The 19,285-nt window shown below is 38.1% G+C and overlaps 1 protein-coding gene across 2 annotated transcripts; it reads right to left on the bottom strand.

The window, feature by feature from the left end:
- Positions 1–659: 659 nt before the first annotated feature.
- On the bottom strand, positions 660–19,285 carry ZDHHC13 (zDHHC palmitoyltransferase 13). 2 transcript variants are annotated; one of them, XM_086613948.1, is made up of 17 exons: positions 19,213–19,285; positions 18,266–18,408; positions 17,763–17,885; positions 17,201–17,278; positions 15,771–15,915; positions 14,434–14,498; positions 13,685–13,847; positions 12,534–12,659; positions 12,087–12,220; positions 11,181–11,281; positions 8,399–8,523; positions 7,268–7,330; positions 6,765–6,858; positions 5,281–5,364; positions 3,804–3,961; positions 2,308–2,405; positions 660–1,010 (listed from the first exon to the last, which is right to left on the bottom strand). In XM_086613948.1, exons 1-17 carry the CDS (start codon positions 19,276–19,278, stop codon positions 875–877), a joined length of 1,902 nt encoding a protein of 633 aa, XP_086470074.1. In that variant the 5' UTR covers positions 19,279–19,285; the 3' UTR covers positions 660–874. The 2 variants fall into 2 exon arrangements, with proteins under 2 accessions (XP_086470074.1, XP_086470076.1); XM_086613950.1 differs by having other exon boundaries at positions 19,255–19,285.

Below are 19,285 nucleotides of genomic sequence, written 5' to 3'. Positions count from 1 at the left end.
TGAATTTCACTGAGATGAACGAAATCCCCCATTTTTGAACTACAAGAACAGTGTTTCATTACAGTACTTTGCTCTTATGGTGTCAGTTCTACATGGTATTTAATTTTCTGTTCTTGATCTGTTTCCCTGCTGGTTTTAATTATTACCTACTTCAACTTATATTGAAAACCACACTGCCCAGCTGGCCACTCCAAACTGACATTGTAGCCTTTTCTTAGGAACATGGCTGACAGCTGAGAATAACTCCCTCTTCTTATATACGTTGCTATTTTCTATCAGCAGCGTACCCATTTTCATACACTGACAGGGCATATATACATGCAAAGCTAAGACAAAGAGTCAGTCTTTTTCTTACCTGTTCTTAAATACCTCACTGGCCACATATCCCTTGAATCTATTTCAGTTTGTAAAAATACACTTAGAAGCATGAAAGCTCTATTTTATTGCATGTAAGCCCTCTAAATACAAAGACTTAATAGAGGTTTTCACAACATAAGCAATGAAATTACAGAGTAATATTAAATTTTTAAATATGAGCATTCCCCTTAATTTTCAAATGTAATTTTCTTTTATTATCTGCAAAATAAAGCAAAGGGTACCAACATGGCTTTGAAATTCTGCCCTAAAAACTTATCTTTAAAAAAATATATTCTATCACATAAAAATTTCAAAGTTTCAGCTCAAACTATATATACACCGACATATAGTGATTGTTCCATATACAATCTTGCTGTAGCTTATGCAAGATAGGTTTAATATTTGAAACAATAACAAAAATAAAAACAAGCAACTTCAGAAGAATTTGTAAAAATTAACAAAATAACAATTTTTTATTTAGCTTTCAGCTGAACGGTTTTAGAAATTAAGCAAAGCTTCATACAGAATGAACATTTTTCTCCTTTGCCAGATGAAAAAGGTTGTATTGCTTGGTCCAGTCAACTACATTGGGTTTGCACATACCAAAGCAACCGCACTGAAAAAAGTCTGCAAGATTCTGGAAGCATCCAAGACTGAAAATGAGAGAAATATCCATTAATAAAACTAACAAAAGACAACTGCAGGCATCAAAAATACACATTCACCATGAGACAGTATTTAAGATACAAAGCTGTCAATAAGGACAGCTCTGGGAGAAGAAACATAAGAACAGTTCTCTATTGGCCATTACCCCTTTGTTGAACTTCTACAACCTGCATTACATTTAACAGTGAGGGCAGACTAAGTTCAACTCAAATATTTAAAAGTTAGTACTTAGGAAGATCTCATCTGCCAACACATATGAAGAAATATGGACTTCTAGTGAAACAGGGAAACTTTGGTACTAATTTCTCCATTGAGCTAAATACTGCAAGAGAAGTCAGAAAGGGGCCAGTTCATACCTTAATTCTCTGTCTGAACCTACAGAACAGACACAGAGATTGATGACCAAATTAAAGGACAACCACCCTCATCCTCAAAATAGAATCTACTGATTAGAGCTATGGACCTATTTTGGTACATCTTTTCCTACATACACAGCCATGCAGAAAGAACACCAGTAGCTCTTATGCTGGCTGTTTGTTTCTTAGGGCAAAGGAAGTTCTCAGCAAGGAAAACAAGGTCCATTTCCTCCTCTTAGAACAACTCATAACGGGCATGACTAGCACATCCACAGGCCACCATTTTTTTTTTGAGTTTATGAAGCAGCGAGCAAACCAATACTGAAAAGCGTGGCCAGCAGGTCGAGGGAGGTGATTCTCCCCCTCTACTCTGCCCTCGTGAGACCTCATCTGGAGTATTGCGTCCAGTTCTGGAGTCCCCAACATAAGAAGGACATGGACCAGTTGGAGAGGGTCCAGAGGAGGGCCACGAAGATGATACGAGGGCTGGAGCACCTTTCCTATGAGGACAGGCTGAAAGAGTTGGGGCTGTTCAGCCTGGAGGAGGCTCTGGGGCGACCTTATAGCAGTCTTCCAGTACCTCAAGGGGGCCTACAAGAAAGATGAGGAGAGGCTGTTCAGGAGGGCCAGTTGTGATAGGACAAGGGGTAATGGTTTTAAAATAGAGGGAGGTAGATTCAGATTGGATATTAGGAAAAAATTTTTTACCATGAGAGTTGTAGAACACTGGAACAGGTTGCCCAGAGAGGTGGTGGATGCTCCATCCCTGGAGACGTTCAAGGCCAGGTTGGATGAGGCCCTGAGCAACCTGATCTAGTTGGAGATATCCCTGTTCCTTGCAGGGGAGTTGGACTAGATGACCTTTGAAGGTCCCTTCCAGCCCTAACCATTCTATGATTCTATGAAGATACTATTCATTTACACTCACTTGTATGGAGTTCTCCTGAGTGAAACAGGACGCTTAGAAGATTTTCTCTGCATCAAGAGGTTCATTCTCTCATGCGAGGTCAATCCCAAGAATGCAATCTTCCAGAAAGGAACGTGTAAGTAATGGTTAAAAACATGAACATGACAAATTAAAATTTTGGTGGTATCAAAAGACACTACCGAGAAGGGAGAGAGGGGAAGGAGGCTGGCCATATGTGGCAAATAAGTAACTACTGCCATAATTAATTTCTGAAAAGTATCTTTTTAAATGTCACTTGGACTAAAACAGAACCCAGCAAGCTGTAACATTAACGCTTCCACTGAGAAGGTAAGCTTAATTGGGATGACTGTAAGGACAGTTCTTTTACAGATGTCTGTAAAAGTTTAAGATCTACAGCAGTTAAGCACCTATCTCCTCAGATTTTATCTCTATTCTACCAAACAAATTGGTAGAAAAACATCCCGTGAAAAAGACAAAGTAGCTTAGCAAAAGAGGTGAAGCAGATGTCAGAGACTCGACAATAATTTTTTAATTTTCTTGATTCCATGTCTTCTTTCACTAAGTTCCACAATGAGATTTATGTGGGTTTTCTGCTTACCTATTCCTTTTTCCATTTTCTTATTTTTTTTAATCAACGTAAATCTTATAAGCCCTTATAAAGGGCTGCAAGGTTGCTTCACTGAATGACACGCTAAACATCAAAAAGCAGTACATTCACAAATGACTGTGTATGAAACACAGTAGTTAACTGTAATTACCCTACATAGAATTCTTTTTTCCCAGGACGGTATCTCAGTGTCTTTAACATTACAGAAATCTAGCAGCACACATTTAAAATTGTCTTTTTCTTCTTTTTTTTAAAACAAGATGTAAAGCATGTCTTTAGCTCAGTATGTTTAACACATATTTAAATGACACATCTTTTCAAAAAGCTGCTAAACAAGCTGTTTCTTAGATGTTTTAAGACAGCTCTTCTCGACCTTGTTTGCATAGCCAAGCTCTCTCTGAGGAAAACATAAAACAAGAAATTTGACAGTCTTCATCAGGATAAAATCCAGGTCATATATTTTTATTGTAGCACTGGGATTTAATACAGCCTAATGATGCACTGCTGAGTTCTGTCATAGAATTTTCAATTCAGGACCAACTGTGCTACTGAGCTTTTGTGTCGTTTTTTGGGCAGTAACACCAGTTCTATTAGTCAAATACGTTTCTTGCCTTTAAATACATCTTACTATAGATTTGGCATTTTCGATGAGTAGGAAACGCAAAACACAGTTTTAGGAATGATTTGCAGACTGTGATCCTACTTTTAAGATGAGAAGTACCTGTGAAAATTAAAAGACTGCCCTGAGATTTAAGAAAAACACCTAGATGTGACTAGTAATTAGTCAAGGAAAGCAGGCATGAAGTTTGTATGTGAGCAAATCATCTAGGGAAAAGTTTTAATATGATGACTCTTTAAGAGAGGAGCATAAACTGAAGCAAAATAATACCTGATAAAGCTGAACAGTCAGCCACAACGAAGCCCATGCAGTATGTAAACAGGCTACTGCGAAGATGTAGGAAACCCAGGGAGAACAATGTATTATCAGTGTGAAGTACGTCCATGCTCCATCTTGATGATTACTTGTTGCGCAATGATTTGACCAATCTGATGAGATGCATAATCAGTTAATTATGTTTTTAATATAGGCCACGTAAGAACTGAACAAAGATTATTTGCATAGAATGAATATTACATAGCGATACGCTCTAGAAATACCATGTTTAATATATCATGTTCCCAATTAAAAGCACCCACATAGATATGCGACTGCTTGCTATCTTGCCTGCATAATCTTTATATTATGTGTTCATAATCCACAGCAGGAATATTCAAGGCATCGGCTAGGTACTTTTTTAAAGTTAACTAGTAATATTGAAATAAGTCATCATGTCTCATTGTTGAGACATCTGAAATTTTGCTTCATTAGTTGTAATTTTAGGACAAGAATTTATCGTTTATCTTAAGCACTATCATCAACAAAATGATGGTGACAATGCCAGGAAAGCAGTATTTTACCACTACTGAATACACATAAACTGGAATGTCGAACTTCTGTAGATTTCTTAAGAGACACTTAAAGCCTACCACATATGTCTTTAACCTATTAAAAAACACAAACAACTAAAAGCAGAGCAACTTTTTGTTGCCTCTATGTCAGCAGAACAATAAAGAGGTTTTCTTCCCATGTTCCTTCGCACACAGGAAATGGAGAAAATAATATGCCTTTTGCATACGTAACACCACCACTGAAACAGAGGAAAACAACTCATGTTCATGTGGGCATCCTGTGTCCTCCACTGCCATAGCTGGTTCACTTCACTCTATGTTGAATATTGACCCATTTCAATATAATGTGAAGTAATATAAAAAAAGTGAACTCCCTCTGCTTTTTATTTAAAAGGTTAGTGCTATGTTAATTCGTCCTCAGGACCAACATTACAAGGGCCCTCCTGTCTCCTCCAAGAAATTTCTTAATTTGCCAAAGTAACAGTTCAGATTTATTAATGAAATACATAGCTCTCTTTTCAAAGTTAGCACTACATTAAAAACAAAAAGAAACTTTCCCAAGTGTTCAATATAGGTATTTCCAAATAAATCAATAAAGCCTTTGCAATAATATGTTTACAAACTTATTTTCTGTTGCAGTAATCCAGACTAGAACTTGTAACGAACTTGTAACCTGACCTTCCTCCACATGGCTTCCCTATTTAATTTCTAATGAAAATCCTTTCTGATACTGTGTTTTCCAATGGATATCCCACTAGAGCTGTATCTTAGTTTCTACTCAACACAAACGTAATTGCTGAAATATGGTGTCATTTGTGGAGATATAATTACACTTGCTGGAAATGAAAGGCTAAAAAATACAGACCATACACACACATCCTTGAAAGCTTAATTAAAATAAATTCATGGATACATACACAGAAGAGTTCCATAAAGCAGCCAGACACCAGTAATAGTTAGGAAAGACAGGAACAATAGGTAGTAATGATGGTTCCCAATGCCTGTATTTGAGGTAAGGAAAAAAAAAAAAAAAAAGTTTGACATTTTAAAATGCAGCAGTATTTGCATTTCACCTTAAGTTAACACGAATAAAAAGAAGCAAAACCACTTCATACTATTACCTCTGCTATCCTCAAGGAAGTTTGACAAGGCTGATCTCCTCAACTTTCTCCTGTAAGCCATCCCAATTTATATAATAGAATTAGTTCTGATAAAGTCAATCAGGATTTCTCTCTTCTTCAGAGTATGCCTTCAGTTGTTTTAGCTAGATGAGGACTAATTATGCAACCACAACTTGCCCCATGCACACTACAAATGTCTCACATGACTGAAAAATCTAAGATATTCAATTCTTTGACTTTTGTGTGCTTCAGAATTGCAAATGTACGCAAAAAAAGCCCCAGACTTCTGTCAGAGAAACTGTTACACGAAGATATACAATTATCTTTTCTTTAAATTACAATCAGCCTTGCTCAAAGCTTTGAAACAATGCATCGGAAGGATGTTTCACCACCCAGTAAACACCAAACACTGTAAAAATATTTCCAAATATTTAACATCACAAAAAAAGCTATTGGCAAAAAAAATATGCTAAAAGTATACTGCTACAGATGTAAAGCTCTAACCTTTCTATCTTGAGCACCACCAGTAATGAGACAGAAAGGAATGAAGACAGAGTTTCTCAAAGAACACAAGAACATAACCCTGTAGGGTGTTTCTTTACCTCAGTGGTCCTGCTGCTCCAGCATACTGCCTCTAACAGTGAACATCGGCAACCTTAGTTTTGGAGGACAAAAGGAGCCTGGCTGCTTTCTGTAGTTCATTCTCATGCACAGCTACTGCATTAAAATGTCAGAGAGTGCACACTTGTCTATTTCTTTTAGAATTTACTTTTGGGCACATTGTCTAAAAGTTTGTCTAATGCCTTTCTGAACCTTCTGATACTGCCTATACCTGCAAACTCTTACAGCAGCAAGCTGCAAAATTTCACTACCTGCCCTGTAAAGACCTTTTTCCTTTACCAATTTTAAGTCCAACTGCTGTTTTCACTGAGACTCCTCTAGTTCTAGTGTGATGTGCTTGGTAAATAACAGTTCTGCATTCACTTTAGCCATCATCTTCATAGCTTTCCCACTCCATCCCCAAATTTCCCTGTTCCTTCTTCTCTCAGAGTCCTAGGCTTTTTGTTCTCCACTCTTATGGTGACCACTCCATCCTTTTAATCATTTTAGTTGCTTTTTTCTCTGCCATCTAACTAACTTGCCTCTCGCACCTATCAGAGCTCCTTCAGTAACTGTGTATTCTTATATCAAGCTTGCTCCCTCTTTAAGGGGATAAACATTATTTCTGCAACTTTTTCAATATGTGGTATTTTTGAATTTGATAAAACTAATACTCTCACCTATGCACCGTCCAATCCACAGAGAATGCTGATCGTATCTGGCCACACATGCATCACAAGCAAGGCAATGCATAGATCTCAAAGGCTTCCTTACCTAGTTGAGGATGAAGGAAAAGAATACAGTTATAGCAAAAGCATCTATTTTGCTCAGAGTTCAGAGCACCATCTCATGGGCACCAAAATACTTTGGGCAATTACTGTATAACAGACCCCACAACACAGAATATAGATAAGAACTATACATCTTAATTTTACAAACAAGAGATGGAAATAATAATAATAACAACAACAACAACAACAATAATGCTATTTTATTAAGATTAGATTCCAAGCATCTCAAAGCATCTTTTTTGTCACTGTAAAAGAAACCAACATATGTGAGTAATATAGAAGAAACTGTGCATATAACACTTGCATGACAAGCAACAAGGAAAAAGATTTTTATAAGAGTATTGAGTAAAAGCCAGGTTAAAAAAGAAAACAAATACCAAACCGTCACTTACAAGACATGATGAGCAAAACGTTCTGAAGTCCAAGCAACCTGCTTCAGCAAGAGCTACAATGTTCTGAAAGACAAAGTGGTTTGTGCTTGCATTTGGATCACATTTTCAAGGGCACCTATGAAGATTTTTACCTTAGGCCTTTTGCAGTTCATAAGCGTTTTGACTGCCAAGCACGAACAGGAATAAGTACTCGCTATTTAAAAAGGTCCAGGAGAAACACAACAGACTAACGCAACTTCACTCATGCAGGATTATTCAGAAAAGTATCTCTATGTTGCCACAATTAATAATGTGAACTAAATATTCTTAAAAATTAGATCGTATTCAAATACCAGGCACCTCTCCTATAGTCAGCCAGACTTCAGAAAGATGAGGAGAGCTGCTATATTTACTGTTCCTTTACAAGTACTAGATAGACAATGTCCACTAGTCCTGCGGCAACAAGTTAAAGTTGCAGTTTATTCTTCCCAGCAATCTGAAGAAATACAACCTTATGGAGAACAAAGAGATCATAAACAAAATGCTTTCCTTAATCCACAGGTTGGGGAGACCAAATACTAAGTTCTCTACTGATTGGTTGGCTGTGATTTTGTTTTACCATTCTAAAATGGAGCTAGGAAACAGCATGTGATTTACACGATGCTTAAGCACAAAAATCAAACCATTATACGCATCCTCAAAGCATCTGACAAAATTTAAGACGTACAGAAGTCTAGAAATGGCTTACGAGCACGGAGAATTGTAGGAAAGCACCGTGAGCATCTCTCTTTAACCTTAGACAACTGAAGCAGAAACCATACCAAATTTTTATTTATTAAGTGAAGATCTAGGTGAATTTATACCACAGATAAAATCTGTGGTGTGGGTCTGTATGACGTCTGGCCAAAGCTCACATTTCAATGAGAAGATGGAGTCAAGGGAATTATGGCAGGATAATGCAGATAAGGAAACAAATAGTAGCAGGAGAAATTATCTATGATCTATGTTGTTCAACGACAGAGCTAAAAACCTCTCTCTCAAAAAAAGGAAGAATATTTCACTGCTTTCAAATTTAACAAAGCTGCACACGATGACAAATAAATCAACCAAAACCTGTTGCACGAGGGTAGCCCTTGTATTTGTTTCACCTACCTCTTTTCTTTCTTTTTCTGAATTTTTAATATATCCAGGATCAGTTCTCCAAGTTTTATAGAAATAATAAAAAAGACCCACGACACTGAAGACAACAGTGATTTCAAGAATTGTGTTGGTTACATGTAACATTCAGGTTAAGGAATATATTCTTACATATATATTCTCATATCACTGCTATTTTTCAGACAAAACATTCTAAAATTAGTTTATGTTATTTTGCAAGTAACATACAGAAAAGAAAATAATAACTTTCATTTTTCTCTGTCCTTCAGAGGCCATTGTATCAGAGAAGTTTAATACTCTGTCCAGTTTGAGCGCTGGAAAGATTTCTACAACTGTATAAACCTGCATCACAATATAGCTCCCTGTCATCCTCACCAGCAGAGCGCAGACTTTTGCCTTTGAATATTTAACAGATACAAAATGAATTCAACTTTTTTTCCCCCCTCTGAAGCTCTTCTATTTTATTTCAACGATACCAATCTGACGTGCATAGTTATTAAGCTTCCAGCAGCTGTGAGATTTGTTTGACTGCTGCATACACCCCTAAGTCATTGAACAGGCTCTTACTCAGACTGTCTTCTAAGTCCTGCCCTCTCTTGCTTGTTTTAGCTAAAACAACTGAATAAATTTAGATTGAAAAAATGAACTTCAGATATCCTGGAACTATCTTTGTGACTTGAAAACCAAGCACACACTCCTAAACACTTCTGAAAGTAATAGGGCAGCTACTGGGAACTCTTCTTCCTTTACAAAATACTAGAAAAACCATGACGATGAAATGACAAATTTCTGGTCTAACTGGACGTTTTTTTTCTTGCGTACCCTTTCCTTTCACCCAGTGGTTGATTACTGAACAAGGGAGGGAATTCATGTCTCCTGAAAGTCTAGAGAAGCAGACTTAAATTTAGTACTTTTTATATATATAGTTATTTGTTGCAACTTCTCTAGCAGACAAATTACTATTATACAGGCAGGATATACAGTCATTAGGCACATAACTATTACACTATGGACTAAAAACACGCGTACATCAGGTGAAAGGGGGAGAAAAACATATCAAAATTAACTATCTCCATACAGCAACACAGCAATGTGGAGTGGGACAAGTTTCACACCAATTCAATATAAGCACTGAACTTGAGAGCTCGGGCTACTAAAGAACAGCCCATGATGTCACCAAGGAGCAGTCAGAGAGCCCAAGCCTGGATTCCATCTCCAATGACCACTCAGCCACTATACGAACTGCACAGTGTGAATAACTCTTAAAAAAAAAAAAAAAATCAAGTACTGCAACCTCAAGGTTGTTTTGTCTTACCAACTAAAACCACTGCAAAGTAGCTCTAATTAAAATCAAGATAATAAACTATGAAATATTGGTGCTGTCTATACAGTCTTATAGCTGTGTTTGTTACAATGCAATTGCAGGGTGCAATTCCTTGTATGTCAAAACAATTTTTTGTGGATACTGCTGGTCTATTAGCACTTCTACTGTTTTTTTGGAGCTGAGAATGGCTAGATTTTCATTCAGACATAAATACAGGTAACTAAAATTCTGAACACTTTTATAACACTCAGATCAGCAACCAGTTCCAGAAGGAAAAGATATTGATGAGAAAAAGGCTTGGATAGTGAAATGGAAAACTATCCACTTGCCTATCTCACCAAGCTATGATTAGACCTTCAAGAATATCACTATGCTCCCTATCTTCAGCAAACTGTCTGACTCAAACCCCTATCATTGGATTTTTTTTTCTTTTAATTTAGATGACACTAAGAAAACCTTAAAACTTCACAATGCAACACTGAAAAACACGATTTTCATTTAGACAAGAATATGCATGTATCCCCAGCGGGAATATATTTGATCAGTTCATCGAAGTTAATCCTGATAATTCCATTAAGGACATCTTAATTAGGAACAGGACAAAAGAAAATGCCACTTAAAGGATGAAGTAATTAAAAATTAATTAAAATAGCGTAGCAATATATTATAGCCAGTTTAGTAGCAAATTATTTACAGTTCTAAGTATCACCCTAAAGGCCTTAATAAATAAGTAGATATCCCCTGTGTAACAAAAAAGCAGGGCACTGAAAAGCAAGTGTAAATCACTAAAATGTTTTTGTACTCATCAGTGCAAAGCCTCTTCAAATAAAGCAAACAAAAGGCAGACATTAATGCTCTGTACCTGGGGGATGCAGTGTAACCTGCAAATGAAGATAGATAGGAGACTGGAAGATCTATGTTGGAGGAACATGAAGAAATTTGTTCCCTGTTTTTTGGGAGGTACGGAGGGAGATGGTGTTGTTTTCAAAAGCAGACGCAGTAATACCACTAACCGTCAAATTCCTGTCATTTCAGAAAGAAGAGATGCTTTGAAAATTGTTATTAATGCATGTGTTATGCCGTTATACTACATGTCAAAACATATTACTGTACGAGAGTCTCAATTAAAGAGTCCCACGGAGATGGTAACAGAGACAATTAGGTTTATAACAAAGATATTTTCGTTTTGATATCCCAGTAACATAAGAAATAGTTCAGAATTGTACACAAATATTCGCTAAAAATAAAAGAAGAAATAGATTTTTAGTCCATCTGTAACTTCAAACTCAAAGTTATTCCACCCCAGCCCAATGGAAGTAAACCAATCTTACCAGACATTAACAGTCACATGGAATTATCTGAGGCTGCTCATTACCATTAGCGTGACCAGGCTTGGATTTATTAGGAACTGTAAAGGAGAGTTCTATTGCATTTCTTGAATATAAAGGATATCAGGCAGGAGCCAGAAAAAACAGGTCACAGACATCCAAAAAAACGAACTTAGCAGAAATGCTGTGGGCAGATACCTCAGATTCTTGAGCCCTACAAAGTACCTGAAAGAATATTAAAAGAAAAAAAAGTGTATTTTTTAAAAAATGTATGTAAAACATAATTCCATAGAGTACAAATCATCCATTTTGTTATTTTAAAAACTCCACATGCACAGTTTACTTGAAGTGTCTCTTAAAGCAATCAAGAATTGTCACTCAAAAGCATTCTTTAGTCAGATGCATAGAGGTTTAACATTGCAAAAACAAATCTGATGAGCGCCCTGTTCCAGCCTAACACTATACATCGGAAGCGCTGTAGCACTAGGTGAAAAGAGCAATTTCTGTCTGCTTGCACACTGATAGCACTGCCATTTCAATGACTACTGACTGCTGCTGCAGATGCAGAAGAAAGCGGGAAACCTGCAAAATAGCTTTGGATAACAGTGGGAGGTCTGGGGAGCAGAGGGGAACGGTTCATTAAAACTCAGTGTCACAAATACAGAAGGAAAAGTTGAGGTAAAGCACATTTCTGAGCATCGTGAACGGGTATGTCAGTGTTGATCAGGTGCAGGCCTTCAATAACACTCTATCATTAAAATTAGCTAACAACAGTGCTTAAAAACTTCAGTTTTTTTTTCAAATCTCTCAGTGATGAGAAACTATTATTTTGCACACCTGAAGACGTTAAATTTCTACAGTAATTCTAAAAAATAGATACATTTAAATCCTTCACACACTCTGCAACCATTTCTCAGGAGGTATTTTTTATGTTAAGTGAAACTAAACTCTGAAAAGAATACTGCGTTAGATACCTTATATGGCGTCTATATCAAATAAATACACATAAAGAGAGAAAAAAGCCACAAACCTCACAAATAGAGCCATTCCAAACAGCAGGAAGAGAAGCAGACCTCCTTTCAAAAGCCAAGAATCAGAATTTAAGTTCATTATGTATCCTATGGCCCACATCGATGTGAAGAAAGACGCCAACAGCAGGAAGAGCTATTAAAATTATTATTGTTAAAATATGACAAAGTATTCAAGCAGGACTTACTTCAAAAGTATTCAGATAATGTAATAACACTGACTCGAGGTAGGTAAGACAGTAACACATGAACACATCGAAGAGGCTGGGAGAAATGACACAAAAAACCCCACCCAAACCACTGCTACACGCTTCTGAGAATGTTACTTTCATGCACCCAATTTTGGAAACCTTAGAAGATCCTCTTGTCAGAAAAGAATTAAGTGGCATATCTTTTTAAACACACAATGCTGTAGCTTTATTTCCATTAGTTATTACATGGGAAATTACCTCGTATTTCTCTACTATTTTCAGTAACCTGTTATTTCTTCTGCTTCTCATTCTTTCTTCCTCTTTTACCATATAAACCATGAAGCGATTCGGACTTTGATAAGCAAGGTCAAGTGGTGTCTCTCCCTTTAACAACAGAAATGTTTATTTCTTTATGCACTTAACACATAAATGCTTTCCTTTTAACAGCATCAAGAAATAAATATAGCTAAATCAAGAATAACTTAATGGTGACTTCCCTTCCCACTCCTTTTTTTTTTTTCTTTTTAAGGCAAGAGTAAATGAAACTCAAAATTTTAACATGCTTAATCCAGTCCTTTGTAGTTCTAAAAACTGATACTTGCAACCAGACTGCATCCATTTGAGTTATCTGTTGGACTATCTCCAATAACCTGAAACACTCAACTGTCTGCTAGAACATTACTGCTTACTGAAAGGGAAGGTTTCTTGTTTACGTTAACTTTTTAAAACCAAACAGCAATAGCCTGAGTCATACATACAAATAAAAAGAAGCAGCAGAGAGAAAAGCTGCACAGCTTAATACACAAACTCTGAATAACTACTACTGTACAAACATATCTATATAGCCGTAGGAACTGAGAGTTTCAACATTTATACTTCTCACTATCCATTTTTACAAGCATTAGGACGAAGACTTTCATGTGTGACTAGCTCTTTTGAATATACAAACAGCCATTGTCAAACACAGGTTTTCACAGGATGACACACGCGTCTTTTTCAAGTCTTTAAAAGTCTCACTGGACACCAAGACATTGTCATTTTTAAAAGTCTGGCCAAAGTCATTACTCCGTATGACAATGTTTTGAAGTAGAAAATAGCCACCTTAAAACAAAATAAGAGGAAGGGAAAAAAAAAAAAAGAAAAGAGGAGGATCTGCAAAGGACACAATTATGTTCAGGGTGACGGAAAGGCTTGGCTGTTCCTTAAATGAATGCTGCAAAGAATCTCTGTATTCATACCTTATGCCACACCACAAGAAAGATGCTAACTCCTTTTGGGAAAGGCTAAAAACACCTGTTCTTAATCAACCCCTGTCCCCAAGGATATCTAAAGGGCAGAGGACTGAGATTTTTCTTTACATTCATTCTATCCATTCATGCCACATGCAAGTATCATGGAAGAAACTGTACCTTGACGTTTTTTATGTCCAGGCTAGCACCAGCTTCCAGCAATAGATCCACTGCACTGGTATTGCCCGATGTTATTGCCCAATGCAGTGCAGTATTCTTTTGAACGTTGTCTACAGCATTGAGAGAGGGGTTAAACTTTAAGAGAAATCTTGTGGGTTCTGGTCTAGATGAAAATAAAGTATAAAAGTTAACAAACAGAAGATAATCTACACTGGAGATGAAATTTTTGAAAACCTTATAAAAAACTGTTCTTATCTGCGAAGTAACAGCAGATACACAACGCCTTGTCTCAGAATAAGCTCATCAACAATAGATCAAGTCTATAATTCAGGGCAGGTCCTGAAGGTTTTTCTCCAGACTATGTTATCTTACCATTTTAACAAATATGAGGTACATACAGAGATTATATCTTTCTACAACGCTGTGTATAAGCTTACATCTCCACATTTTATTTACTCTAAATACATGTTACTATGTCCACCTCCACTTATTCTCATTTCTGGCAAAGTACAATAATACTGCAGCCGGTTCAGCTGCAAACCTAAACTTCTTTCAGAAACTCTTTTTACTTTCTTTGCTGTATCCAATTAGCTACTTTATAACTCCTGACCTCTGTAGTCTGCATGTTTTATCACAGCTAAAATGAGAAAGAATGTCAGTTTAACACAAAAGTTTTCATAAGAAAAAATTCATCTCATCACTTCTTGGGCACAATAAAATGGATTCTTTTGAAGTTATTCACTACTTACCCAATAACTTTTTGTGCTGCTAACATTAACGGTGTTTGTCCATTCAAGTCTGTTGTGTCTATGTTCTAAGTATAAGAAAAATATAACAACCAAGTGATTTCAGGAAACAGAGAGATGGTCAAATTCAGAGGTATACAACAGGCTTGGCTTCACTGCAGTAGTGGAAAGAAACCAAATTATCCCAGCCAAGAAGCAAACACTCATCTAAACACTTTTCCCCCCTAGGTCTTGCATGTCACTCCTTTCAAAATATGCTGAGTCTCCACTAAGGATATTTTTAAGGGAACCGCGTTAACCATACTTCTTGTTGTCTTTTGCACAAAAATACTATAAATAAGATGTACCTCGGAAAGCAATATTAACCATCTTTCTTGTGTAAACAGAGATACATAACAGAATGTCCAAGTACCTAAAACTGGTTTATTAAAAAACCAAAAAAGGGTTACGTATCTCAATACATAATTATTTAAACATCTAACTTGTGCTACCTAATCTTCTTCCTCCCTCTTCACAATGGAGGTTTCCTCCCTCCCCTACTCCACCCATCACTACATTAAAACAGATTTACTTAAAAGAAATGTTTAATCAATTGGATTTTTCAGTGGACAACACGTAGGCTAAAAACTTTAAGTTTGTGATATATACAATCTACACCTACATTCCAGAAGCCAGTTGCTCTACTAAAGAGAGGTCTATGAGAAAGAAAGTAAAACTTAACTAAATCCTTAAATCTTAATATACACTGTTTCAAAGAAACAGTCTAGATCATACAAGAACTCTCATCTCATTTTTATTAGCAAATTGTTACACTTGTCATTAATTCTGCTTACTTCAGATGTAAGCAGACATCACCTAGGTGGATACAATATAAAATTACGGAAAATACAGAATATAGAAATTTCTAATAAAAAATTCAGACGTAGTCTGATCATCTATTCTGCATGCTTCAATTGATGGATAATTGCACAGATTATTAGTTACAAATTTGTAAGCAAATCATAAATACTTCATGATGTATACACTTCATATACTGCTTTTTGTTACCACGTTTAAAAGCCAGCTGTTCTTTACACAGCACCACAAATCTGCATAGCCTTAACAACTATCCTTAAACACTCTGAATTGTACAGGGATGACAAGAATAGGGAAGGGTATTAAAAAATATAAATATATATACATTAAAAAAAATAATCTAAGTGTCTCTGAACTTATGGCACAGGGAAATAGTTGTCAAACACCTGCTTATCATCTAGAAAACAAGTTAATTCTGAAATGTATTGTACACACAGGCAGCTACTCATAAGCAGAAAACAACACTTGGGATACCAACAACATACCTGGCCTTTGGATATGAGGTAAGCTACAATGGGCACGTGTTGAAACAGCACTGCTAAGTGAATGCTACTGAATCCTTCCCCGTCAATAAGACTGGGATCTGCTCCACATTTCAACAACAACATGACCACAGGTAGGTGGCCTTGTCTGTAACGATATATGAAATGAAACTATAGAGAGTACAAAAAAATCTGGAAATTTTAATGAAAGCATTGCCTTAATAATTCCCACAGGTACCCAGCCCCCACAAAAAAAATTCTTTTCAGATTCTTGTGCTTTTATTCAGGAAATTACTTATAAGATAGAAAGTTTATATCAGAAAATTATATTAAATATATGCCTTAATAAGTCAGTCTAAGGCACACTGTTAATTCAGAATACAATGGTTATTCTACAGTTAATTTCTCCTGTGAGCAGCCTTTCTCAGAAGAAGTATCTAACTTTGTTTGGCAGAAGAGTAAGAAAGCCCAGAAGAAAGCACTGATCTTCTAATGTGAGAATTTGCACTCAGAGAAGTTATCCCAGAAGAATTATTTAAGGTTATGTTTTTTCCAGATGAGCAGTGCTTTGTTCTTTTGATCGTTTTAATCAAGTCCTGTCCTAGGAGGCAAAGTTGCATGATTTTAAACTGTATCAAGTCGAACAGATGGAACAGATGTAGTCTAGAGCAGATGTAAATGTAGAAAGAGCAGATCCAAAGAAGCATTAAACATACGCAAGCACCAATAGCCACTGTCGCCCAGGAAGAGACACTGCATGTTTGTGGTGGCAGCTCTAAGGAGCACAAGAAGAAAAGCTAATGCCACTGGGGGAAGAAGGCCAAAGACCTCTCTACATGCCCCCGAACAACAAGATGTCTTACACTGGTCCTACTGCTACCTGTTTGTGCTTTGAAGTCCAGAACTGGCAGTGTTGAGTCTCATGAGACTACACCAAGGGAATCTTGTGCAGAAGCTGAAATGACTGAAAGTGTACCAGCTAGGCAGGCTGAAGTCTGAGGGAACCATGACCATAACTTTTTCAGGCTTAAACTGCTACCTCCTTCTCTGGAGGTCCTAACTTTCTGTGATTCTGTGTAATAAGCATCAAAAGCTAACTTTGGTGACCTAACACAGCCAAGTCTTCTTTGCCCAGAAAGGCAAGACTTACAAGGAAAAGTCTGAACAGTACTGTTTTGTCCCTAAGGAAACTTCAAAACGTGAGTCCAAGTGACTAAAACACAGATACACAGATAACACAACTTCGTGACCTGCAAAGCTGCCAGAAATCAGAGAACAGATTTCAGTATTACTATGAACAAGTTGTAAAATTCCTTATACATCAATAAAATAAACATACCACAGAATTCGATTTAAGATAACCACCACTATGCTACACAAAATCTAACTGTTAATATTACCAGATGTACAAGTAGCAGTTGCAAGCAACATACCTGATGGCCCAGTGAAGGGGAGTTGAATTCAAATCTCCACCTAGCTGATCCACTATTGCACCTTTGGAAATATAGTATCTGTATAACACCACCACAATAAGATTAAGAATAGACATAATACAATAAAACATTAAAACATCATACTAAGGATAACACAGCCCTAGTAGTGAATAGCTTGTAATAAAAAAAAAAAAAATTACTAGAGAAGCAAATGTAAAAGAGTATTTTTTCAGTAAATGATGCTGTTTTGAGAAAATGCTTAAGAAAAAATATAGTAATTAGCAAGTCACTTTAAAAAAATCAGCTTTAATCTCTGTTAAACAAACCAAATCAAACCTAGGAAAATCTAATGATTTAATGTACTACATGATTTCACATATAAAGAAACGGTGGTAACTTTACATTTCAGTGACATTTTCACAAAGGTAACTGGATTAAAGTTTCAATTTCACACTTTTCTTCTGAAGCAGCATGTTCCTTTGTTTTGAAGTACAATAGCAACAAAGTGTGAGTAACAGTGGCAGAATACTTGCATTACTTTCGCAATGACTCTAGAGCTTACTTAACTAGCTCCTGTCTGTTGTTTATCGCTGCCCAGTGAAGAAGAGTCACGTTTTCTTTGTCTGGTTGTCGAACATCATATCCTGCTTCTACCAATTCTTTGCATCGCTCTACTATTCCATACCTTAAATGGGGAAAAAACGTATCGATTTACTTATCATTGATTTGTAAAGGATCCTCCAGAGACAGCCACATACTAAAGTAAATCTCAATAAGCATCACCCAGCAGAGTACCTACTTGAGCAAACTCCACATTGCACTTAACCAAAGTCTTGCTAAAAGAGTTGGGCTGAACCTTGATGAGTGGATTTTTCTACCTAACAAACCTGGCTGAAATACCATTGCTTATGATATTTATAATAGCACCCTTTGAGTGATTTTTTCTTCTTTCACTATGGGGACGAAATGTAACTAAAATTTTCCTTTGTAAAAATACCCAACCTGGTTCACATTTGAGGACACTCATCTATTTCATCCTTCTGAACACACAGAACGTATACTTACTGTGTAGCCTTGACAATATCACAGGTGCTGGGGTCTTCAACAATCGGATATGGTCCTGGTAGCACTGGTAGCTCTTTATCCCCATGGGCACTATGACAGTTGTGCATATGAGGTCGATGAGGCCCATGGCAATGGTTTTTACACTGTTGGTTAAAAAAACGCCTGTCAGCAAACCTCCTCTTTACCAGACGCACACACTGTACTCGCCAAGTTGTGTTAATACGAGTAAGGAAGTTAAATTAAAACACAGTTAAAACCACCTGACAAGAGACTAATCCTTTTACGGGGCACAGGGACGCGGGAGGACAGAAGGGATATGCTTAAGGTCCATCGGGCCAGATGACAAAGGCGCTGAACGCCTTGCAGAGCCGGCGCCCAACACGACACCCTCACCCACAGCAAGGCCGCTACACGAGAAACGACCACCTCAGTCCTTGAGGAGGCTCGGAAACGCCGGGGCGCTTGAGAGCCGCACGGACAGCCACGCACGCCTGAACACCAGACACGAGGCGCCCGAAGAGGAACACACGGCGCGGGACACGGGCCTCCCTTTTCCGGTCGCACGCAACTGCCGGGAGCCGGGGCCAGCCGCCGCCAGCGGACACCAGCCCCGCCGGCCGCTGCGGGGGCCGCCCGCTCTCGGCCGCTCCGCTGCTGCGGGCCGCGAGGCCCCTGCCCCGCCGGCGCTGCCGCGGCCGCCGCCTTCAGCCCTGTGCCGAGCCGGGGGCTCACGTCGAGGCGCCCCGAGGGAGGGAGGCCGGCCGCCAGCGAGCGGAGCGCACCCGGCCCGGCGCTGTTCCCCGGCTCCAACCGCCTTCCCTGCCGCCGGCAGCCTGAGGCCGCGGGCCGACTTCCGCACCACCCCCTCACGGGGCCTCCGCCACCGACCCGGCAGGGCGATTCCAGGCACCTCCGGGCAGACCGAGAGCAGGGCCGCCCCCTCCCACACCCCTCCTTCCCCAGCAGCCGCCCGCCGCGCCTCCCCTCACCGCCGGGCCGCCGCCGCCGGCCATCCTCCCG

This window comes from Tauraco erythrolophus, chromosome 6, assembly GCF_009769465.1.
Source record: "Tauraco erythrolophus isolate bTauEry1 chromosome 6, bTauEry1.pri, whole genome shotgun sequence".
Classification (NCBI taxonomy): domain Eukaryota; kingdom Metazoa; phylum Chordata; class Aves; order Musophagiformes; family Musophagidae; genus Tauraco; species Tauraco erythrolophus.
Note: the sequence above shows the minus strand (reverse complement) of the source record. Positions and strands in the feature narration are given on the sequence as shown.